At 42.1% G+C, this 26798-nt stretch overlaps 1 protein-coding gene across 1 annotated transcript; it reads left to right on the plus strand.

Moving 5' to 3' along the window:
• Nucleotides 1–1671: 1671 nt before the first annotated feature.
• On the plus strand, nt 1672–25091 carry LOC127500965 (NACHT, LRR and PYD domains-containing protein 3-like). Its single transcript, XM_051872626.1, has 9 exons — nt 1672–1772; nt 2279–2395; nt 8878–8982; nt 9130–9241; nt 11749–13532; nt 17349–17522; nt 22917–23090; nt 24263–24436; nt 24914–25091. Exons 1-9 carry the CDS (start codon nt 1723–1725, stop codon nt 25089–25091), a joined length of 2868 nt encoding a protein of 955 aa, XP_051728586.1. The 5' UTR covers nt 1672–1722.
• The last annotated feature ends 1707 nt before the right edge of the window (nt 25092–26798 follow it).

The following is a 26798-nucleotide window of genomic DNA, read 5'->3' on the forward strand; positions in this document are numbered from 1 at the left end:
TTGTTTTAAGAGTTATAAAAAATGTCAAAAGTCGTATTAGTGTTGTTGATCTATGATTTTATTCACTGCCCCGCGAAATCCTGGTAACAACAGTGACAAATATCTTGATATAATGTCATATGTAAACTTGATTGGGCATCTATGTATTTATACATCCGATGTACACTCTATTTCCCAATATCCAACGTGAAGAGGACTGATGAGAGAGCGGGAGCAAGAGAGTTTGAACAAGGTTTGCAGCCTTCTTATTTCTGCTTTAACATTTAAACTAGAATGCTGGTTCTAGTTTTTACCTTTTTTATTAGTCATTACTTGACTAAAGCAGACCATTAATGAAATTTTATAATGTAAAATTGTTTCCTATTATTTATTATTATTACAATTTATTATTTAGGCATTAGCTAAATTTAATGTGCTTTACTAATTTGTGGCATTGTTAACACCACTGTATGAAAGAGATGATAATTAACTGATAACTTAAAAATATTCGTTAATCACATGTAGGCATATTCATTGTAATGTAGGCCTAATCACAACGGTTACCTTCATATATCATCTCTGAGTGCAAAACTGCTCTAGAACTAAAAATACTTTACTAAAATAATAAATATGTAAATGATATACACTTGTTAATGTGTGTTTATTCTTGTTTGCAGTTTTTAATAGGCCTATTTAAGCGCCTATTAAAATTAATTAAGCACACTCAAATGTTGATCAATGCTCTTCTCAGTGCCAACAGTGGCAAAACTCTTGAATATGACTCAAATTCATTTACGTTTTGACATTTATAATTGTAATATCTTCGTAACGCCTTCGTCACACTTCCTCAAATTTATTTATCTTTATTATCATATTTTTTCACAATATGGAACCATAATGTTGAATTTTCAAGATTATTACTGTACTTATAAAAATAGGTGAGGTATTAGTATCTTGTGTCTCTCATAGCTGCACTTTGTGTAAACTGGTTGAGCTGGAATGTTCTCTCAAATACACACAGGTTTTTTTCTTGCTGCCAGCAATTAAAAGTGAAAATAGATTGTGTTTTACCTGCAACATTTTACATCTGAGTTCAACATTCTTTAAATCAGTAAAACTAGCCAAAAACTCTTTTTTTTAGCTGTTTATCATGAATTTATTTGCTCTTAGAAGTCTTGAACATTTCAATCAAGGTGAGTTTTCTGAGGTGAGGTGCTTGAAAGTGACTTCAGCATTAACCTAGTAGCTATAAAATACTAACTTAATGAAGTAGACAACAAAACATCATAATCTTATTATCTTAATTGTATTTTTGTTAGTGTTTTGTTGTTGTTGGTTTGTGTCAAAATGTGATCAAAATGTTATGTGTAAGCTGTTGTTACAAACTTGTTCACCAAACATACTTTATATGACACATTTTCACAGCGTTGCAGAAACCGAATCTCGTTTTTATCACACGCCCTTAGTTTTACAAAACCTTATCACATCTGACGTGCCCTAACCATAAAATTTCTATCACATATATTATATGTGACAGAAATTTATAACTTATATAACTTTTCTTGAAGTTGCAGTTTGGTAATGATAATTAAAACTGTTTGTCATGTTTTGGTTATATGGTTAGGCCTATGATTTCTATAAATGGTAAAGTTGCACTGTTCTGTAAAGAATTTTAAATTCTTTTCATATGTCAGTGTGACTCATCAGTCTTACTCATGCAGCTTAATGAAGAATAAATGAATCATGGAGGACACACAAACATTCAGCGATGGAGATTTTTCTCCAGGATGCAGGTATATCAAAATCCTTGCGATCATGATGTTATAGAAAATGCATTGTATGTCACATAATGGGGCATTCTGGGTGTTTGCAATGGATGTTAAGGTGTTCTAAATGTTTTCTCATATTCTTGTGCTGAGATATATTTAGGACTCTGAGGGTGTCTATACACTGGGTGACATTTTCCTTATGCAATGTCAACAATCTTCAAAGTTTATCTACTTTTAAAATCTCTATTCTGCTATCACTGTTCTATTAATGTCAATGTCACAGATCAAACCCACCGGAGTCTAGCTGTGTGTCCATGAAGAGTGACCGGTCTATGGACAACATAATAAAATTTAAGGGAAAATACACAACTGATCTGAGGTACAACATTACTGTCTTGATAGACAGATAGATAGACAATCAGAGTCTCCATTGGAGTTTTTTTTATTTTTTTTTTTATACATAAAATCAATTGTATACATTCTTAACTCTATTCTGTTATCTCTATTCTAATGTTTATATTCTATTGCAGTCGATTCCACAGGGAGAGATCAAACTCACCAGAGCCCAGCTGTGTGTCCATGAAGAGTGACCAGTCTATGGTCAACATAATAAAATTTAAGGGAAAACACACATCAACTGATCTGAGGTACAACATTTCTGTCTATCTAGATAGATAGATAGATAGATAGATACTCTATGTGAGGTTCCCTTTCAGTCGGTCACGTTCGACGTACGTCAGTAGTGACCGACGAATTGGGATATCGCTAGAGAGCCCTATCAGCTTCGAGTGAACTACAACAGGCCAATGGAGTTGGCGTGCGATATTTGCATAATGCGCACCGCCCCCGCCAGGTGGTATAAATAGGGGAGCAGATGCAATCGCACTCTGTCTTTCGCTTCGGAGCCATCTAGTGTGTTTCCAGCTTTCAGACTTCAGTGAATTCTTCAAGCCAAAAAAAAAAGGAAAATTTCTTTTTCTTGTGTTGGTGCAACGGCACTCCAGCGAGGTCGCGAGCTTCCGAGGAGCCTGAGCTTAAAGCTCTCAACTGCTGTTTTTACAGCATTCAATTTCCATTTCCCAGCATTGTGGTCTGTTGCGATTTGGGCCGGTTCCTCCGTTGTGTTCGGGGAGTGGTGTACCCGAACACATCGTGACACTCCCTGTGTGCTTCAGCACAAGAGAGCTGAATTTTTCCCCTCCTAAAAGAGCTTCACAGACGAACCCTGCGTCTTTTTCAAGATGTCATTTCGTCTGTGCGTTACTGGATGCGGTCGTTCATTGGTCCCCGCTGACGGCCACAATCGCTGCATCACGTGCCTGGGCGTTCAGCACGCTGAAGCAGCTTTTGTGGATAGTTCATGTTCTCACTGTGGGAACATGACTATTGCAGTGTTGAGATCGAGACTCTCGTTCCTTGGTTCTCAGGGAGCGGGGGTCCCCTCCCCTATGCCCCGTGCCGCCGTTTTCTCTGGCTTCGGCCGGGGTGACGGTGCGCCGGCGTGTAGGCAGGGTGATCTGAGGATCACGGTCAGGGCTTCCCCGCCGAGCTCCGCTCCGCGGGCCCCTGTCCCCTCTACCTCACTGCAACCGGTGGTGTTACCGATTGAGCGTGCTGGTCCCTCTACGGAGCGACCAGCCGTTTCTTTCGGAGCACCGGCGGATGACTGCATGTCGATCGCGGCATCGGAAGGTGAGCCAGAGTCCTCGGGAGATGAAGACTCGGCTGCGTTACCTCCCTCCGGGACCGTAGCGTTGTCCGAGCCTGATCCTGAGTTGACGGCTATGCTTTCCCGGGCTGCCGAGAAGGTCGGGCTCGTCTGGAACCCTCCACCGTGTCCCGAACCTTCTCGGCTCGATGATTGGTACCTCGGGGCGGCCCGCGCTGGTCCCCAGCGCCCCGCCCCGATGCCATTCTTCCCGGAGGTGCATGATGAGGTGACCAGGTCCTGGCGGACGCCCTATAGCGTTCGTGCGAGACCTGGTCCCTCGTCCGCCTTCACCAACCTGGATGGCGGGGAGGCTAGGGGATATACGCGGATTCCCCCAGTCGAGAGGTCTGTTGCGATGCAACTGTGTCCAACGGCCTCTGGCTGGCGCGGTGAGCCGCGTCTCCCATCCCGGGCCTGTAAATTCTCGTCAGGCTTGACAGAGAAAGCTTACAGAGCCTGCGGACAGGCTGCCTCTGCCTTGCATGCCATGGCCCTTTTGCAAGTTCATCAGGCAAAAGCGTTGATGGAAATGCCCCAGGGAGGTCTTGACCAGCAGCTGCTTGGGGAGCTGCGTGCCGCCACGGACCTCGCCCTCCGGGCGACTAAGGTGACGGCACGTTCTGTTGGTCAGGCGATGGCCACGCTTGTGGTCCAGCAACGCCACCTTTGGCTGACCCTTGCTGATATGAGGGATACCGACAAATATCGGTTCCTGGACTCCCCCATATCACAGGTCGGCCTTTTCGGCGACGCGGTAGAGAGCTTCGCCCAGCAGTTCTCTGCCGCCCAGAAGCAGGCTGAGGCTATCAAACACGTCCTGCCCCGGCGGTCCGCTGCTGCCTCCACCCCGCCGCCGGCAGCACAGCCTCAGCCCGCTCGTCGCCGAGGGCGCCCGCCTGCGTCGTCCTCCGCCCCTGCTAAGTTGGCAAAGCAGCAGCCTACACCAGCCAAACAGCAGGGTGCCGGTCGCGGACGCGGCGCCCAGCCCGCTCAGGCCAAGCCAGGTGGCAAGAGGTCGAGGAAGACGCGACCCTGAGACGGGCGACCTGGAGGGGAAGGTTCCTGCTCTTCGGGAGAGGACTCCATCGTCTCTCCCACCCCCGGAGGAGGGCCGGGGGGAATTTGTGAAATTGTCTGTCCTGCCGCTGGCTCTCCGGAGTCCAGCGGTACCCACTTCATCACAAAAAGAGCAGTTTCCCAATCCTCCAGGTCACAAGAGACTGTGGCTGTCAGCGCGCGAGGCTCCGCCTTGCCACTCGCAGCCCACTCTCACTTCGCCAGCAGGTCCCAGTGTGATGGTCGAGGCCGCCCCCCAGCCGTCTCCCATTCACACTGTCACCTCGCAGAGTCTGACCCCACTTCGGGCCGCTGCGCCGTCCGAGTCGGGTTCCAGCACTCTGCTTCGCTGCCCCACCCCCGGTGCGTCTGTGGTGCCTTTGGTCCCGCTGGCTCGGTGTCTGGAAGCCTGGATAGCGCTCCCCAGCCCGTCCCGCTGGCTCATTCGCACTATCAGACTCGGCTATGCGATTCAGTTCGCCCGGCGTCCCCCGGTCTTCAGGGGTGTCCACTACACTCAGGTGTCCCTGGACAATGCACCTGTTCTCCGGGCGGAGATTGCTGTCCTCCTGGCGAAGGATGCAATCGAGCCGGTCCCTCCAGCCGATATGAAGTCAGGGTTCTACAGCCCCTACTTCATTGTACCAAAGAAGGGCGGTGGGCTACGGCCAATCCTGGATCTGCGTGTCCTGAACCGGTCCCTTCACAGGCTGCCGTTCAAGATGCTTACGCAGAAGCGCATTTTCGAATGCGTCCGTCCCCAGGATTGGTTTGCAGCGATCGACCTGAAGGACGCGTACTTTCATGTCTCGATTCTGCCTCGTCACAGACCCTTCCTACGGTTTGCGTTCGAGGGTCGGGCATATCAGTACAAAGTCCTACCCTTCGGGCTGGCCCTGTCGCCCCGCGTCTTCACGAAGGTTGCGGAGGCGGCCATTGTTCCGCTCAAGGAACAGGGCGTTCGCATCCTCAACTACCTCGACGACTGGCTCATCCTGGCCAGCTCGCGGGAGCAGTTGTGCGAACACAGGGACATGGTGTTAGCTCACCTCAGTCGGTTGGGTCTTCGGGTCAACTGGGACAAGAGCAAACTCTCCCCCGGGCAGAGGATCTCTTATCTCGGTATGGAACTGGATTCGGTCGCCCGGACTGCGCGCCTCACCGAGGAGCGCGTCCAGTCAGTGTTGACCTGCCTGAGTACGCTCAAGCGCAGGACAGCGGCCCCACTGAAACTCTTTCAGAGGCTCCTGGGGCATATGGCATCCGCAGCCGCAGTCACGCCGCTCGGATTGCTTCATATGAGGCAGCTTCAACACTGGCTCCGCGGCCGGATCCCGAGATGGGCGTGGCAGCGCGGTACGTTCCGTGTTCCCGTGACACCGAACTGCCGTCGCACCCTCACCAAGTGGTGGGACCCTTCGTTCCTGCGGGCTGGAGTTCCCCTCGAACAAGTGTCCAGGCATGCTGTGGTCCACACAGATGCCTCTGCCACAGGGTGGGGGGCCACGTACAACGGGCATGCAGCGTCGGGTCTGTGGACGGGGCCCCAACTGCATTGGCATATCAATTGCCTCGAGTTGCTAGCAGTACGTCTTGCACTGGGCCGCTTCCAGGAGCTGTTGACAGACAAGCACGTACTGGTCCGCTCGGACAGCACTGCGGCCGTTGCGTACATCAACCATCAGGGTGGTCTACGCTCCCGCCGTATGTCGCAACTCGCCCGCCATCTCTTGCTATGGAGTCAGAAGCATCTGAGGTCGCTTCGTGCCATTCACGTCCCAGGCGTGCTCAACCGTGCAGCCGACGAGCTCTCACGGCAGCCTCCGCTTCCGGGCGAATGGCGGCTCCATCCCCAGGTGGTCCAGCTGATCTGGCAGCGCTTCGGCGAGGCACAGATAGATCTGTTCGCCTCCCCGGAGACTGCCCACTGCCAGTTGTTCTATTCCCTGACCGGCGGCACGCTCGGCACGGATGCCCTGGCAATCAGCTGGCCCCAGGGCCTACGCAAATATGCGTTTCCCCCAGTGAGCCTTCTCGCACAGCTCCTGTGCAAAGTCAGGGAGGACGAGGAGCAGGTCTTGTTAGTGGCTCCATATTGGCCCACTCGGACCTGGTTCTCGGACCTCACGCTCCTCGCGACAGCACCTCCCTGGCCCATTCCTCTGAGGAAGGACCTCCTGACTCAGAGACGGGGCACCCTCTGGCACCCGCGTCCCGACCTGTGGAAACTCCATGTGTGGTCCCTGGACGGGACGCGGAGGTTCTGAGTGATCTCCCGCAAGCGGTCGCAGACACCATCACTTCCGCTAGAGCTCCTTCTACGAGGAACCTCTATGCGCTGAAGTGGAACCTATTCGTCGAATGGTGTTCCTCTCAACCAGAGCGAGAGGACCCCCGATCATGTTCGGTCAGAACCGTGCTTTCCTTTCTGCAAGAGGGCCTGGAGCGAAGGCTGTCTCCCTCCACCCTCAAGGTGTATGTTGCCGCTATCGCCGCACATCACTATGCAGTTGATGGTAAATCGCTAGGGAAGCACGATCTGATCGTCAGGTTCTTGAGGGGGGCGAGGAGACTGAATCCTCCCCAGCCCCCCTCTGTACCCTCTTGGGATCTGACCCTGGTTCTTACATCTCTCCGGGGTCGTCCCTTCGAGCCTTTGCAATCAGTCGAGTTAAAAGTACTGTCCCTAAAGACCGTCCTCCTGGTTGCATTGGCCTCGCTCAAGAGGGTAGGGGACCTGCACGCATTTTCGGTTGACGAATCGTGCCTGGAATTCGGGCCCGGTGACTCTCACGTTATCCTGAGACCCCGGCCTGGATATGTGCCCAAGGTTCCTACCACTCCCTTTCGAGATCAGGTAGTGAACCTGCAAGCGCTGCCTTCGGAGGAGGCAGACCCAGCCCTAGCTTTGCTCTGTCCCGTCCGCGCGCTGCGCCTGTACGTGGACAGAACGCGAAGCTTCAGGACCTCAGATCAGCTCTTTGTCTGTTACGGAGGCCAGCAGAAGGGAAAGGCTGTCTCCAAGCAGAGGATGGCCCACTGGATAGTGGACGCCATCGCCCTGGCGTACGAGTCCCAGGGCGTGCCTTGCCCGTTCAGGTTGAGAGCCCACTCCACCAGAGGAGTGGCCTCTTCCTGGGCGCTGGCGCACGGCGCCTCGCTGACAGATATCTGTAGAGCTGCGGGCTGGGCGACACCTAACACGTTCGCTAGATTCTATAGCCTTCGTGTAGAACCGGTATCTTCCCGTGTACTCGCTTCCACCAGCCGGTAGACGCGAAGAGCCCGTTCTAGTGTCGGCTTGCAATGCCACTCCCGCCCCCTGGGCCGGATACGTGCATCCTTTTTACTCCAGTCGAGTTCCCCGCTTGGCGAACCCTGTCGAGTTCCTCCGCCTCCCCCTTCGGCTCGGACATTGCGGAGTGTCTGATGCCAGGCCAAACCTCCGTCACCGACGTTGACGTTTGGCTGGGTTCCACATGTCGTGACCCCTCCACGTGAGCGGTCCCATGTGTGTATTTGTCCACGGTCAACTCCCTACGGCGAGCCCGTGTCTTTCCCTAGCAGAGCCAGCTCTGCTGTCACCTGTCAGATGAGTCTCCCCCCTACCCAGGTGGAGCCATCCCAGGGACTCCATATGCGTACTGCCCACGGCCAGTCCATATGTGTACTCTCCACGTAAATTCCTCCCCTACGGGTGGGTAGTGGTCTCCGCAGCGTCCCCTACGGGTTCGCTTCCCCAGTGTAGTCTAGTTTACTTAGTGGGTATATCGGAACAGCAGTAGACTCTCTCGGCGTAAGCTCGCCCCCTTCCCCGTCCCACTGGTGCGCCGGGTGGCTAGAGCTTGCGCTGGGCACTGGAAGGGGTTCATACTGTGGCGCTTTATTTGGGATCCCAATTCGTCGGTCACTACTGACGTACGTCGAACGTGACCGACTGAAAGGGAACGTCTCGGTTACGTATGTAACCCTCGTTCCCTGAAGGAGGGAACGGAGACGTACGTCCCGTCGCCACAGTTGCTGTACCCTCGCTGTAGTGCGGACTAGATTGTCTCCTCAGCGAAAAACAGAGTGCGATTGCATCTGCTCCCCTATTTATACCACCTGGCGGGGGCGGTGCGCATTATGCAAATATCGCACGCCAACTCCATTGGCCTGTTGTAGTTCACTCGAAGCTGATAGGGCTCTCTAGCGATATCCCAATTCGTCGGTCACTACTGACGTACGTCTCCGTTCCCTCCTTCAGGGAACGAGGGTTACATACGTAACCGAGACGTTTGTCTACGTGCCAAATCAACCAAATTAATTCTTGTCTGTATTCTGTTCTCTATTCAAATGTGTCTGTTAATGTGAATACCACAGGGAGAGATCAAGCTCACCAGAGCCCAGCTGTGTGTCCATGAAGAGTGACCAGTCTATAGACAACCTAATAACATTTAAGGGAAAACACACATCAACTGATCTGAGGTACAACATTTCTGTCTAGATAGATAGATAGACAATCAAAGTCTCCATGGGAGTTTTTTTTTAACGTAAAATCAGTTGTATACATTCTTAACTCTAATCTGTTATCTCTATTTTAATGTTTATATTCTATTTCAATCGATTCCACAGGAAGAGATCAAACTCACCAGAGCCCAGCTGTGTGTCCATGAAGAGTGACCAGTCTATGGTCAACATAATAAAATTTAAGGGAAAACACACATCAATTGATCTGAGGTACAACATTTCTGTCTATCTAGATAGATAGATAGATAGATAGATACTCTATGTGAGGTTTGTCTACGTGCCAAATCAACCAAATTAATTCTTGTCTGTATTCTGTTCTCTATTCAAATGTGTCTGTTAATGTGAATACCACAGGGAGAGATCAAGCTCACCAGAGCCCAGCTGTGTGTCCATGAAGAGTGACCAGTCTATTGACAACATAATAACATTTAAGGGAAAACACACATCAACTGATCTGAGGTACAACATTTCTGTCTAGATAGATAGATAGACAATCAGAGTCTCCATGGGAGTTTTTTTTTAACGTAAAATCAGTTGTATACATTCTTAACTCTAATCTGTTATCTCTATTTTAATGTTTATATTCTATTTCAATCGATTCCACAGGAAGAGATCAAACTCACCAGAGCCCAGCTGTGTGTCCATGAAGAGTGACCAGTCTATGGTCAACATAATAAAATTTAAAGGAAAACACACATCAACTAACCTGAGGTACAACATTTCTGTTTATAATAGGTGTGTTCGACTTCATGTAGTGCTGCAAAGACTGATTGGGGTCTGACTTTAAGCAGTGCCTCTTGGTTAGATATTTTGACATGAGACGCTGCAGACGGCATGTCACTAAGACGAATGCCTTCAAAGTACAACGAGAGCGATTAGAGGGCAGATAGTAGGGTCAGCCATCAGAGCTTTTTCCAGAGCTTCTGCACAAGCTCTGATTACAGCACAGTTGTTTCATGCATGAAATCAATCATGAAACAATCATAAAATAGCTGTGTTGTAAACACTTAGCGTTTTCCCTTAAGGCATCTTTACACAGCAAAGGCGGCACAGAAACCAAATCTGAAGCGGGAAAAAAACACACGAAAATTTACACAGACTGTTTAATGCTGCTCTGATGCAGCATAAATGCATTTACACAGAAACTGAAATCTTTTAGCTGGAACAATCACTACAAAGAAATTATGAATTATTACACCGGGTACATCACCACAGGATTAAAAGAGGGTGAAAGTTTTTTCAAAGAGCCAGAAGGTCACTTTGGAGCAGGCACAACAAACAAACATTGATGCTAGCCTTAGCATTTCAGGCAGGACAGCAGATATCACCAGTCCATCTTGTGTGGGTGAAATAGAAATGTAGCAGCGCGTTGATCTGCCTGTCTATTCAAAAGAAGATTACAAATGGAGACTTCACAATGTGAGTACAAGACTCTTTTACTTCACTGTCTTTTGTTGGTAGACACTTTTTGATGTGCCTAAAACAATATTAAGCGAGGTCTATATGTTTTGCTTCCCGCTTCTTGATTCACACGCGGCCTGAGCTGACAGGCGTGCTTTTGGTTGTCATGACAATGTGCGGCACAAGCTTGCATTCATTTACACTGAACCAAAACCATATTGGAATCGCCTTTGATACTAGGGGCTGAGGTAGGTCAGATCTGGCATACTTTAGGAATGCTTTCATGCAGCATTGCGTCTTTACACAGAACAGGTTTGGGAAGCAGTGGATAGACAAACTACATGGATAGACAATTCACATAGAAAATCATACTATCCTTGTAAAATCAACTAAATTAATTCTTGTCTCTCTTTTGTTGTCTCTGTTTGGTTATAGTCAATTGCGCAGGCAGAGCTTAAACCCACTGGAGCCCAGCTGTGTGTCCATGAAGAGCGACTTGTCTATGGACTACATAATAACAGAGGGAAGACACACATCAACTAATCTGAGGTACAGTGTTTCTATCTTGACAATCAAAATTTGAATTTTAGATTCATGCTTTGGGCCACTGATACTGAAACTTGTTCAAAAGTAACTTCTTGTTTCTTAAAGCACTTTCTTAAAGCACTCTCAAACTCAACATTCCGAATCTCACTGTCAGTATGGCTTGTAGAGGTGGTTAAAAAAAAATTATGTGGTAAAAAAGATTTTTCAATGCATCATGATCTTCATTTTAACAATCTTATATCAATATCAATTCTAAAATCATGAGACTGTTTTAGTCTTAGCTTTTTTCAGTTGATGCATGAGTAAAACCACCAAACAGTGATTAGTGTTTCCATTATTAAATGCTGTTTTGATAAAAGTGTCAGCTTTCAAATTCTGTGAACTTTTTATCAAAATTCAGACAATAAATGTAGTTTTGATGCTTTGATGTGGCATGAGAGATTGCTTTGTCTGATTGAATTAAATGGCAATGTGAACTGATCATCTCTTCCTCTTCTCCACCAGTTTTAGCACCAAAACATGTTAATTAATATAAATGAAGATTAGAAAGTATGGGTTTAAGCTCTGCCTATGAAATCTGTAACAATGCTAGTAGATAGAGCTCTAATGGCTTGTGTAAATGGCCAAATAACAGCCGTGCTGATATTAACACCAACACCACTGTTGCTTGTATGATTTTGTATAATTATTTATTTAACCATTGTTAATTTATTTTACAATATTTTTTCTCTCTTTAATTAATGCTGTATTCTATTATTTTATTCTTTCAGTCATTACTCTCAATTGATCAAAAGCGGATTCAAATCAAATCTATTGAAGAAGTTTCAGTGTCTGTATGAAGGAACAGTGAAGCAGGGAAACCCAACACTCCTAAATGAGATCTACACAGAGCTCTACATCACAGAGAGTGAAAGTGGAGAGATCAATAATGAGCATGAGGTGAGACAGATTGAGACACAATCCAGGAAACCAGCAATAGAGGACACACCAATTAAATGCAATGACATCTTTAGACCTTTACCTGGACAAGACAAACCCATCAGAACTGTGCTGACAAAGGGAGTCGCTGGCATTGGAAAAACAGTTTCTGTGCAGAAGTTCATTGTGGACTGGGCTGAAGAGAAAGAGAATCAGGACATCCAGCTCATATTTCCACTTCCTTTCAGAGAGCTCAACTTGATGAAGGACAAAACACTCAGTCTTTCAGATCTTCTTCATGTCTTTTTCCCTGAAATCAAAGAAATGAAACCATTAAGTGATGAATATAAAGTGTTGTTCATCTTTGATGGTCTGGATGAGTGTCGTCTGTCTCTGAACTTTAAGAGAAAAGTAAAACTGTGTAATGTATCTAAATCAGCCTCAGTGGATGTGCTGCTGACGAACCTCATTGAGGGGAGTTTTCTTCCCTCTGCTCTCATCTGGATCACCTCCAGACCAGCAGCAGCTGATCTCGTCCCCTCCGAGTGTGTCCATCGAGTGACAGAGGTAAGAGGCTTCAATGAGCCACAGAAGGAGGAATACTTCAGGAAGAGAATCAGTGCTCAGAGTCTGGCCAATACAATCATCACACACCTGAAGTCATCAAGGAGCCTCTACATCATGTGCCACATCCCAGTGTTCTGCTGGATCTCAGCCACTGTTCTAGAGAAGATTTTGAGTGAAGCAGAGAGTGGAGAGATTCCCAAGACTCTCACTCAAATGTACACACACTTCCTGATCATTCAGACCAACATCAAACATGAAAAGGACTATGAGAAGAAAGTGAAAGATGAAAACATGATTGTTAAACTGGGAAAACTTGCTTTTCAGCAGATAGTGAAAGGCAACCTGATCTTCTATGAAGAAGACCTGAGAGAGTGTGGCATTGATGTGACAGAAGCATCAGTGTACTCAGGATTGTGCACTCAGATCTTCAAGGAGGAGTTTGGCTTGTATCAAGGGAAAGTCTTCTGCTTTGTTCATCTGAGCATTCAGGAACATCTAGCAGCTTTATATGCTCATCTCTCTTTTAAAATCAAGAACAGAAATGTGTTTGACCAAACCAAACATTTTTTCTCTAAATATTTTAACCGGAAGAAATATGCGTCATTATCTGAGCTGCATCAGAGAGCTGTGACTGGGGCTTTCCAGAGTAAGAATGGACATCTGGACCTTTTCCTGCGTTTTCTTCTGGGTCTCTCATTGGAGTCCAATCAGACTCTCTTACAAGAACTACTGACACAGACAGGAAGCTGCTCCTACAACAAAGAGGAAACAGTTGAGTACATCAAACAGAAGATCAGGGAGAATCACTCTCCAGAGAGATCCATCAATCTGTTCCACTGTCTGAATGAACTGGGTGATGATTCATTGATGCAGGAAATCCAATATTATATGAAATCTGGGAAAATAGGAGAAACCAAACTTGCCTCTTCACAGTGGTCAGCTCTGGTTTATGTGTTGCTGACATCAGAGCAGAAGATGGATGTTTTTGATCTAAATCAGTTTACTGGAGCACAAAATACAGCAAATGAAGTTCTTCAGAAGCTGCTGCCTGTGGTTAAAGAATCCAGATCAGTTCAGTAAGTCACACTGAAAATAATTACTACTCTGATAAAACATGATCACATGTATGATTTTAGCATGTGCTTTTTTACTAAAGCAACAATAGGGGGTATTTCCATTACTGGCAGCAGGTGCGGATTATCTCTGGCAAAGACCTCGGGGCCAACAAAGCACCTAGAAGGTTTTTCTTAACATTTTGCGTTTTCAGGCCATGTGAGTTCCTGAACATGATGGATGATGGGATACATTTAGCTTCAAATACTGCTCTGAAACAGTATTAGAGTCATTGTGGATTTAGTGCATTAAGGGCACTGAGCTTTGGCATTGATCAGACCTCGGACAGCGCTCTCAAGTGGCCAAGACCACAAGTGCAATATTGGGACAGGCCCTTATTTTATTCGAGGACCCCAGATTGTTTTGTCAAGGTAATGACATCTTTATGTCATGGTCACATGATGTGAAGTTGAGGCCTTGAGATTCTATGTTGAAGGAACAACATCCCTGTCTCGTGCATGAGTTTAATGCATAAACAATCCTACGTGACCTGGGATAATCAGAAATTAAGATTATTAATAAATTATAATTTTTTTATTTTAAATTAAGAATGACATAGACACTGCAGCATTAATACATTGCTATATTATTTTATATTACAATATATTGTATTATATTCTGTATAGTTAGGCTGACTCTGGCCCTTGTTTAAATGATTTTCTTCACATATTTTCTAAACAGTTTTCTGCCTAAATAAAAACTCTTGCAAGTGAAGAAATTAAGTAGTAAAATTATAATACATATAAAATATATTTTTTATTGTAAAGTGCAGCTGCAATACAATAGTAATATATTTATGTCTTAGAAATATCATTATTATATAATAAGAACTGTCGGGCTTGAGGAATCTCAGAGTTTCATTTGAAAAAGCTTTGAATATGGTTAAAAATAAATGAACTTAGATATTCAAATTTTAAACCTCTAATGTGGCAAATCAAAGTTAGAAATTACAGTATCATGACAACACTAGTGTATCATCTGCAAACTGATGAAACAGGATAGATATGTATATAGAGAGAGATAGTTTTATTCATTAAATATGGCAAATAATGACCCCGGACACTGATGCAAAGTGGAGACCGACTGTACATTATCCTGCTTATTACACAAATACTTACTGAATAAATGATAAATGCACATGATACATTGATTTAGATATAAATTATCTCATTAAATGAGAAAAAAATATAAGATAAACTGGTAAAACTTTACAAGGTTTCATGGTAACACTATTTTACAGTGTCCTTGTTACACGTTACATGTAGTTACTGTAGTAATAACTATAAATGATGCATAATTTCATGCAACTGACACTAAACCAAACCCCAACCCTAAACCTAACTCTATAATGTGTACATGTGGTTAATTATTATTACACAGTACTTAAATTCATATTTACACTGTAACACGGACAGCTTTAAATAAAGTGCAACCGGTTTCATTTGTGAACAGTAAATGTATTAACTAACATGAACTGTTACAGTATTTATTAATCTTTGTTAATGTTAGGTAATAAAAATAAAGTCATTCATTGTTTGTTCATGTTAGTTCACAGTGCATGAACTAATGTTACCAAGTACAACTTTTGATTTTAATAATCTATTAGTAAATGTTGAAATTAACTTTAATGAAGATTAATAAATGTTGTAGTATTGTTCATTCTTAGTTCATGTTAACTAAATTAGTTAACTAATGTTAACTAATGAAACCTTATTGTAAAGTGTTACCGATAAATTTAGCACAGCTATGTGGGAAATCTGTAGCCTGGATCAACTGTCAATAAAAAAATATATATTAATAATATACAAATACTAATCAACATTTACAATATATGCTGAATCATACCTTACAGAAGTTTTTCAATACATGTCTTTTCCCTGTATTTTTTATATACAGATGTGTTGAAGATTTTTGGGGTACTCACAAAAAAATTAAAAGATTCTGATATTTTAATTATATTGAAATGAACCTCCTCAAGCACCATGTAGAAGCAGGTTTCACCATAGACTGGACCTGTTAATCGTGTCATGGATTGTCTCTCTTTCAGATTGTAAGTTCCTGCTTATCTGAGGTGTCGATCCTGAACTGAGAGAATGAAGAGTGTCCTTTTTCTCTACAGGTTGATTAATTGTGGTGTGACAGATGAAGGTTGTGCTGGTCTGGTGTCAGCTCTGAGATCAAACCCCTCACACCTGAGAGAACTGGATCTGTCATTAAATAATCTAGGAGACACCAGAGTGAATCTGCTTTCTGATGGACTGAAGGATGCACACTGTAAACTGGAGATACTGAGGTAAATTATCTCCCTGAGAGTCACAAACACTGGAGCTCACAAAGAAACAGTTTATAGTTGTAGCAGTTCTAACATGGATGTAGGATCCATCATTAGTTTTTTATCCATCTGTAGAGAGAAAGCATTATTACAGATAAAGTATATATTATACAATTTATTTACAATTTACAATTAATATTTAAATGATATTGAATAATATTGAACCCACTCAAGCCAATACTATAATCCTGCAATACCATAGTTTGTGACAGCACCAGCTAGAAAACCTTAATCCACCAGAAGAGACGGATTAAAACCTGAAACAAGCAGGTGCAAAAACTAGACCATCAGAAATTATTCAATTTTATTATCTTTTCATTAAACGTACGAGGGCCCATGGCCATTTTAAACTTGAATTTGCCCTCCTCTCATCCAGGTCAGCCTGTGCCAGCCCGTGCCACCCCCTCCGCCCCCTGGCTATCTGATGTTCTCCATGAGCATCGTTCAAAACTCAGGGCTACAGAGAGGGTGTGGCACAAATCTAAAGACCCTACTGACCTTAGATTTCATCAGTCACTCCTCTCTTCTTTCTCTGCTAATGTCTTCACTGCTAAAATGACATGCAGCCACAACAAAATTAACAATTCTTCTGACTCTTCTGACTCACTCTAAACCCAGCATTTCTTTAAAAAAAAAAAAAAAAAACTATAGGCCGATATCCCTTACAAAATAGTTTATCTCTGCACTGAAAAATAAGGTATTTTGTTGTCCTGCAAGATGTAAGCAGTGTCCTGGGTTTCAATTTTGTCAATATCATTATTCCTTCCCTGAAATAACAGTACCACAATAAGAATATAATAAAACAACTGTGATTGGCATTTGAAAAATACATTTGTGCACCCATCATGTTCTAGCTAGAGTGGGTAAAATAACCAACTATCGCATTCTTAAGGCACACCAGATGAGCAGCATCACGCCGTATACATTCTCTTGTCACTTTGTGGTTCACAATATTGTTAAGTTTAAAGACATTATGAAATTAAGATATTGTTTGTACTGTACATTGTTTTGATTGTGTTGTACAATTAAATACAATCATTGCTAACCTCAGTCACTGAACATTTGGGCTTACATTAACTGAATTAATTGAGAATCTCATTTGAAAATCCAATATTATCAGCAATAAATGTTAATATTCAAATAATACTTAACATGTACAATATTTTCTGATTCATATCTCACAGAAGTTTTTCAGTATTTGTTTTTTTTTCTTTGTTTTCATATATAGATGTGTTAAGGATTTTTTTGTAGTCACATAAAAAATTAAGATTTTGATATTTTAATTATATCGAAATAAAGGCCCTCAAGCACCATGTAGACGTTGGTCTGCACATTAGACTGGACCTGTTAATCATGCAGTGGATTAAGTCTTTCTTTCTGATAATGAAGTCCGTGCTTATCTGAGCTTCTGAACTGAGAGACTGAAGAGTGTCATTGTTCTCTACAGATTGAGTGATTGTGGAGTCACAGATCAATGTTGTTTTGCTCTGGCTTCAGCTCTGAGATCAAACCCCTCACACCTGAGACAACTGGATCTGTCATGGAATAAAGTAGGAGATTCAGGAGTGAATCTGCTCTGTGATGAACTGAAGGATCCTCGCTGTAAACTGGAGATACTGAGGTAAATCATCTCTCTGAAGGTCTTGCACACTGGTACTCACAAAGAAATACATATAATTCATAATTATAGCTGTTCTGACATGGATGTAGGATCATATGTAGAGTTTTATCTACGTATTAGGCAGTGTTAATTTCGTTGAAAATTTTGTTTTGAATGACTAAAACTATGACTAAAATCTACTCTAATTTTCGTCAACGAATAAAAACAAGATGAAAATGATAGAGAGGGACGATTTGGGAAGATATCCAGTCAGGACTGCTGTCCTGCGTAGAAGATGCTCACATTTGAAGTGCAATTAACACAGAATCTGTTTTACCCTTCATAATTTGGCTAGTGTTACATTATATTATCACGGTCTTATTCAGAAGAAAAATCAGAATCAGAAAGAGCTTTATTGCCAGGTATGTTTACACATACTAGGAATTTGTTTTAGTGACAGAAGCTCCACAGTGCAACAGAGTGACAGCGACAAGACAAGACACAGATAATAAAAGAATAGAAGAATAATATACAAATATACAAGATAGACAAAGTGCAAAAAAGCAAAAAACAATATATAATATAGACAATTTGTATGTACAGTTATGGTGTGTGCAAATTTGAAATATAAATAAGTATGTGTAAATAATGTATAATAGTGTTGTGTGTTCCGTGTTTGTCAAGTGTTCATGAGATGGATTGCCTGAGGGAAGAAACTAACTCCTGTGTCTGGTCGTTCTGGTGCTCAGAGCTCTGTAGCATCGACCAGATGGCAACAGTTCAAAGAAGGAGTGTGCTGGATGTGAGGGGTCCAGAGTGATTTTCTTTTCCCTTTTTCTCACTCTGGATAAGTACAGTTCTTGGAGAGTGGGGAGGGTTGTACCAATGATTCGCTCAGCAGACTGGACTACCCTCTGTAGTCTTCTGAGGTCAGATTTGGTAGCTGAGCTGAACCAGACAGATATAGAAGTGCAGAGGATGGATTCAATGATGGCAGAGTAAAACTGTTTCAGCAGCTCCTGTGGTAGGTTGAACTTCCTCAGCTGGTGAAGGAAGTACAACCTCTGCTGTGGTTGTCCCACTTCAGGTCCTGGAAGATTGTGGTGCCCAGGAACCTGAATGACTCCACTGCAGTCACAGTGCTGTTCATGATGGTGAGTGGGGGGAGAGCAGGGGAGTTTCTCCTGAAGTCCACAATCATCTCCACTGTCTTGAGCGTGTTGAGCTCCAGGTTGTTAAGACTGCACCAGACAGCCAGCTGTTCAACCTCCAGTCTGTAAGCAGATTTGTCACCATCCTGGATGAGGCCGATCAGTGTGGTGTCATCTGCAAACTTCAGGAGCTTGACAGAGGGGTCTTTAGAGATGTAGTCAATGGTGTATAGGGAGAAGAGCAGTGGGGAGAGAACACAGCCCTGAGGGGCGCCGGTGCTGATGGTGCGGGTGCTGGATGAGAATTTTCCCAGCCTCACTAGCTGCTGCCTGTCTGTCAGGAAGCTGGTGATCCACTGACAGACAGAGGTGGGCACGGAGAGCTAAGTTAATTTGGGCTGGAGGAGTGATGGGATGATGGTGTTAAAAGCAGAGCTGAAGTCCACAAACAGGATCCTCACATAAGTCCCTGGTCTGTCCAGATGCTGCAGAACATAATGCAGTCCCATATTGACTGTATCATTCACAGACCTGTTTGCTTGGTACAAACTGCAGGGGGTCCAGTAAGGGTCCAGTGATGTCCTTCAGATGTCTTTCAAATGATTTCATGGCCACAGACGTTAGAGCCACAGGTCTGTAGTCATTAAGTCCAGTAATTTGGGGTTTCTTTGGGATGGGGATGATGGTGGAGCGTCAGTGCAGGTTTTCAGACAGGCTGGTGAAATGCTCTTCTCTTGTTCTTTCTGAAGACCTGGTGCACGTCATCTTCACTGAACTGAATTGCAGGTGTGGGGGAGACAGGGGTTACAGGAGGTGTGAATAGTGTTTTTTCAAACCTGCAATAAAACTTGTTCAGATCGTCTGCCAGTTGTTGATTCTCCACAGAGTTGGGGGATGGTGTCTTGTAATTGGTGATGCACACAAATGCTTTTAAACCATTCAAGCACCATAAAACAAACAAAAAAGCGCTGTCTCTGAATGTTATGTCTGTATGACACACACACACACAACTCATGTGCACAGAAAGACGCGTGCCAGTATCAGGTTCTTTTTCGCACCTGAACAAACAATAACACACAGAATTATGCTAAAATGCCAGTTTTGTCAAATATACTCATAAGAGCAGTCTTAAATGAGTTAAATAATGTCTCAAATGAACTTAGAGTTGTGAGAAAATGAGGTGCACATCAGATCTGCATCATGTTCGGCAGCGGTAAGTCTTAAAGTCACAGTAGCCTAATAAACCAGTTGCTTTGATGTCTGTCATTAATGTTAATCAAAGAACAAAGGTAACAGAAAATTGTAGCTTTTTTATTTATTATAATGGGTTTATGTGAGGATTGTTTTAAGTTTACTTAAATTAAAAGTTGTTTTTTAAAGCATAATAAATGTTGGAATTGATAGCTTTCAGTAATGTTGTAGTCAAGACCACCTAAACTGAGACCAAGTCGAGACCGAGTCAAGACCAAGACCATACCAGCACTCCTCAAATTCATCTAAAAGATGAATAATTACAATTAGAATAATAAGACACTATATAGAGCTGTTACCATTCAATTAAAATCACTAATAACAAAATTCATCTTTACACTGCAGAGATCTGAATTGGTATAATTACAAATGCATAAATAATGTTGAGACGAATGTTTTAAAAATAAAACTTTGTTCATTGAACATTTGTAAAAAATCAATATTATAAAACGTTTGCAATTGTGCTCATATTTGTGAAAACAACCCTCTTTCTTGTCATATTGCTTAATTATATCATATGTTATAATATGAATATCAAGATCTTATACAAGTACTTTTTTTGCAATCATATCTTGAATTTTGTGGGCATTTGTATGAATTTTGGTGACATTTTTGACACAATCCCTTGTTGATTTCTGACCCAGCACAACAGTAACAAAATGAAATTAGAAATAAGTTATTGATTGCATTTGAAGCAGGAAGTTTTACATTCAATCAAATTATTGATGTTAACAAATAAATCAGACAATGCAACAGCAATTTAGCAATATCCCCGCAGTTGTGGTCTTGACCGGTCTTAAAAAATAAAATCCAGAGTCCTTTTAGTTTGAGACCAAGACAAGACCGAGACCAAAAGCGGCCGAGACCAAGACAAGACCAAGACCTTCAAACAACACCAAAAGACAAGACCGAGACCAGTCTCGAGTACTACAACATTAGCTTTCAGTTATACTGTAATGTTGAATTTCAATAATTAATGTTTAAAAAAATCAATTTCATAGAGACATCAATATCAGTACATCAGTGATACTGGCCTTCATTTATAAAAAGATACCATTAAACAAATATTTAAAATAAACTGTCTTTAAGTTGTTTCAACATTAATTAGAAGAGTAACTGTGAATTTATTACAGTATAAAAATATTAAAACGTTTTTATTGCGGTTATTCGCGATTAACTACAGAAAAAAATTGATTAATTAGTTGTTGTTTTTTTTAAAAAATCAATTAACAGCACTAATATATGTATATGTTTCGTTCACATTAAAGGTACATTAAAGGTGCAGCAGGTGATCTGGGAAATGCTAATGTTAGCCTGCTAGCATTGAACACATATGATCCCACCCTCCCTGTAAATCGCTGTTCAAAGCCACGCCTCCTCCAAAACACATGAACGCGCAAACACACACACAGCTGCTCTTGGCAAAGCATCACAAGAGACGGTAGTTATGGTAGTTTTGGCGTGAACGCAGCATAAACTTGTTTCTTTGATTCGGTAGGAACCATAAAAGGCGGCTGCTGTTTGTTTGCAGTGCTCTGTGACTGAGGTCTGTCTGTATAAACTCTGCATAGCATGAAATCTGAGGAAATCATTGCATGTCTGTGTCAACATGGTGCACGAGGGTATGTAAAAACATACGTTGGCAGGCAGGTAGGACATCCTACTGTTTCATTCGGACCGAAAATAATGATTGGTTTTACAATTTTAGGGTCCTACGACTTCCACAGATGATATTTATTTATAAAAAATACATTTAGAGCTTTTAACATAGTCATTGCTATCAGGATATGAGGATACTTTCTACCAGTATAACAAAAATATTTCTGTAGAGAGTCACCTATTGCACCTTTAATTCTCAGGCTACACAAAATGAGGAGGAAATATGACAATCAAACTCAAAGTGCAATGAAATGAGAAATATGAGATAAAACTAGCACAGCTGTATAGGAAATATGTAGCCTGAATCAATGGTAAAGTTACTACACAATGAATGATTAACGTACAATGTTTTCTGATTCATATCTTACAGAAGTTTTTCAATACATGTTTTTTTCATATTAATCAGATATGCTGAGAATTTTGCAGTACTCATAAAAATATTAAAGGATTACTTAAAAAAAAAAAAAAAAAGATTTTGAAATGAAGCCCCTCACAAGCCCCTAGAAGTGGGTCTCACCTTAGACTGGACCTGTTAATTATCCCGTGGATTAAGGGTGCGTTCAGACTTGTAGTTCGGTTCGTTTGGTTCATTTGGTCTGGACCAAAAAAGAAAAAGAAAAAATTTTGTCCTGTTCCGATTAGTGTTCAGATTGGCAATTTTATCACTAAACCAAAAGATACCGAACCTAAAGGCATAGGGATACATTCACAATCTGATTGGTAGGATTTTGTGACGTATTGCCTATTTTGAGACGGAACTTGTCGAACATCCGAAACAATGCTGTGTGCTGAGGTAAATGCGCTGGTTGTGTGTGCGTAGTCTGCATATGATGGTATTTTGGCCAGCTGGGAACTCGTGAAGAGCTTATAAAATGTGAAAACAGCGGCAGGAATCCATCCATCACACACACAAATAATCTGCTGCGTGGAGACGCGTGTCTGATGCCTGTGATGGGCAAACTCGCGACTATGACGAGAGAAAACCGATATGCGTGAGGATTCTGTCTTTTTTAGGGTCTCATCTTCCTGTTTTTGGTTCGTTTACATGTCTTTGGTCCGTGTTGCATTCATATATCATTTGAACCGCACCAGAGTTTGTTGGAAGCGGACCGAGACCCATCTTTTCAGCGGTCTCGGTCCGCTTGTTTGGTGTGCACCAGGGTTCGGATGGCAGCGTTCACACATGCTCAAATGAATAATCTAACAGAGCAATCGCACCAGGGTTCGTTTTAATCGAACCAAACATGACAAGTGTGAATGCACCCTAAGTCTCTCTTTCTGATTGTGAAGTTCCTGCTTATCTGTGCTGGAGATCCTGAAGTGAGACACTGAAGAGTGTCATTGTTCTCTACAGGTTGAGTGATTGTGGTGTCAGAGATGCTGGTTGTGCTGCTCTGGCTTCAGCTCTGAGATCAAACCCCTCACACCTGAAAGAACTGAATCTGACTGACAATAAACTAGGAGACTCAGGAGTGAATCTGCTCTCTGATGGACTGAAGGATCCCCACTGTAAACTGGAGATACTGTGGTAAATCTTCTCTCTGAGAGTCACACACACACTGGTCATCACAAATAAATATTCACAAATAGTTATTGCAGTTCTGACATGGATGTAGGATAATCTGAAGAGATTTATCCACATGTCAGGAAATGAATCAAGTGTAAAAAGGAGAACAAAACACAACACAGGTGAGTCTCGTTATTCCTTAAAGATCTTGTGAAGGTGATCATAAGCTGTTTTGCAAACACTTGTGGTTTGTGAGTTTGCTGTTGAACATGGTTCCTCAGTTCCAGATGGTTACTGGCCTTCAGAGACGAGGAGTCTCTGTATGGGTGAATAGCATTATCTCTGTTTTATCTAAAAATTTGAGTTGTGTATCATTTGCAAACCAAATTGTAAAATTGGAGACTAACTGTACATTATCCTGCTTGTTACACGGCTGCTCATCAAATAAATGAGTATCACACCCAATTTCTGCCGGTTCACATCAGTGCTGTGTTTGCACAGGCCGACTGAAAATGTAACAACAATTTCATTGGTCGTTATTTTCAGCAGTGCCTCTGTTTTAGACTACTACTGATTTTATTCATACATTTCTGCTCTGAAAGCAATATTACAGATATATTACACATTACACAATATATACATACATTCAATTCTTTATGCGGGATGCACATTTTCCAAACATAGGAGGACGGTAAAACACTCATTAATACACATATTAACTTGGCTGTAGATCCTGAACTGTAAAAAAACTATTGTAGTTTTAACTGTAAAAAAAAAAAAAAAAAAAAAAAATTTAAATTACATTTAAAACTTATGCATGTTTAACTAAATTAATAACTAAATTAAACTTAATTAATTAAGTAACTAAATAAATGTTTATTCCATTATTTTAGTGTCATATAGTTGTCATGATGGTGTTTTGTATTTGTGTGCATGACACTGTGCACCTTCTACATATTTCTATATATTTATCTCAACTTGTGGAAAAGCTACTTGTGATTAACTTTGATTCATCACATGTTTTCATATGCTAAATTGCAATTATAAATTGTAAAATGTACAGGTCGTTCTGTAAATGTTTATATTTTAACTGTATTTTTTACAGAATTATTTTGGCAACCACAGCTGAGATTTTCTGGATTTTTTTTACACTGCTGAACTGAGAGACTAGAAAGTGTCATTGTTCTCTACAGGTTGTTTAATTGTGGTGTCACAGATGAAGGTTGTGCTGCTCTGGCTTTAGCTTTGAGATCAAACCCCTCACACCTGAGACAAATGGATCTGTCTAGAAATAAAGTAGGAGCTTCAGGAGTGAATCTGCTGTCTGATGGACTGAAGGATCATCACTGTAAATTGGAAATACTGAGGTAAATCATCTCTCTGAGAGTCACAAACACACTAATACTCACAAAAATATTCACAAATAAATGTAGTTCCAAACGTAGGTTCGGGAGGAGCCTAAACATTCAGTCCTGTCAATCATCATTATGAGCGTATGTAAGCAGCAGTCACTGTGTCATCCCAGTGACAATTCTTCCAGCATCGCTCCTCCTCCCCATCTCCTCTTATATTTCTCTTATTCTCCCTCTGCACAGTACTGTTATAGGTGGGTTTAGCTCAGAGCTCGAGCCTAGCCGAGCCTCGTGTTCGAGCCTCCTCGGAGTTCCAGGTGGTGGTTATTGGCCTTCAGAGACAAGGAGTCTAGATATGGCTGAATAGAGTTTCTCTGTCATTTCTGTAAATCGTACCATGGATTAAGTCTCTCTTTCTAATTGTGAAGTCCCTGCTTATCTTAGCTGTAGATCTTGAACTAAGAGACTGAAGAGTGTCATTTTTCTCTACAGGTTGAGTTATTGTGGAGTCACAGAGGAAAGTTGTGCTTCTCTGGCTTCAGCTCTGAGATCAAACCCCTCACATCTGAGAGAACTAAATCTGTCCGGAAATAATCTAAAATACTCCGATGTGAAGCTGCTCTCTAATCTTAATGATGATCCACATTATAAACTGGAGATGCTTCTGTGAGTAGTGATTAAAAATCATTGTATTTGAATCGGTTGATACTAATTGTTATTAAGCAGAGTTTTATAATGAAGACCATATTTAAGTTTTAACCAACTGGTGCATTAATTATTAATATGCAAAAAGGAGGGGAAAATATATATATATATATGTATTATTTCAAAACAAGAATATAATAATTCCTAATCTTTTTTCTCCTAAAAGTATGCTTTTAAGAGAATTCTGCATTTGCCATTTTTAACAGAAGATAAACAGGTATCACCATTTTTGTGTCATGAAAATGGATAAGAATCAAAGGTCAAACCCTGAATGGTTAAAAGGGCTTTTACAGGTTTAGTTGACTCCATGTTAGGGATGGTAAGATTCACAGATTCGCATCGGTGCATCTTCATAAAAGTTAACGATGCGACGCATCGATTTAAAAAAGTGTGCATCGGATACAAGAGAGTCCTGAGAGTCACATAGAATATAGATTAACATGGCACTACAAAGGCCTGTTTTTGAAAGGGCCATGCATTAGAAGTCAGAAGGCACTTAAGTGAATTTATGATTTGCTGTCTGTCTGAACCAAAGAAATAAAAGCGAAATATCTGTAACACGTTTAGAGCCCTATGATAACCACGATGCAGAAAACATGGACAGAATCGCGGAATCCATTCTTAAAAATGGAATTTATTGTATAATGCACAATGTCATGTAATTTGTCAAATTTGGGATGAATAAATTAAAAGTAGGTGGGTACACTTAAATCAAATTGCGATATGGATTAGTGTCTGTGAATATTAAACCACAAGAAGACTATTGGAATATAAATCCTGCATGTTTCTGTGTAAATGAATGGTGCAGGTGCTGGAATACGTTTACTACACATACTGAAGCACGATATGAACACCAACTTCATCTCCAGAGCTGCTCTGAGAGTCACCTCATGAGCATTTTACCGTTTAATTTGAAAAAAATAAATAAATAAATAAAATACACAGCACAGAATTTCTGGGGAAAAAAAATCATAGGGCCCTATTATTGTAAACAAATAAAAAAAATTAAACCGAATTTGAGAAAAAATTAAATGATTTCATAGGACCCTACATATTGAATAGCTTGTTTGCAATCACGTGATTCTGATGATGCATATCTCATTAAAAGACTTGGATTGAACCTGCTCGCTCTGTGTAACACTTAAGGTGAATGTTTCCAAAACTTATACTAAGGAAAATTACACTTATGGTGCTTTATGCAACCAGGCACAGACATCATTCTACTCCAGAAAACAAATGAAAGCAGGATCTGGTTCTAAACCTGGTAAACACACCTGATTCAAATAATCAGCTCATTAGTAGAGACTTAAAGACCTGAAATGGGTGTGTCAGACAAAGGAGGCATGCAAAATGTAAGACATGCAAAATAGCATCATATTTTTTTCCATTGCATCGTATTGCATTGAATCGCATTCGCACAAATCAGATCGTACTGCATCGTTATAGGGGTGAATCGCATTGCATCGGTAGCTGCTTCATATGTATCTTTAGTGTATCGTTTCGCTGGCTATGCATCTAGATTTGTATTGCATCGGCCTCAGTTATAGAGATGCACATCCTTACTCCATGTATTACTGGGTTATTTTAATATCTCTCACTATAGTGCAAATAGTTTGTTCTTTTAATGTGGAACATGTATTAAAGTTGCACACATTTGACTATCTGTTTTACT

The sequence above is a fragment of the Ctenopharyngodon idella genome, chromosome 19 (assembly GCF_019924925.1).
Source record: "Ctenopharyngodon idella isolate HZGC_01 chromosome 19, HZGC01, whole genome shotgun sequence".
Classification (NCBI taxonomy): Eukaryota; Metazoa; Chordata; class Actinopteri; order Cypriniformes; family Xenocyprididae; genus Ctenopharyngodon; species Ctenopharyngodon idella.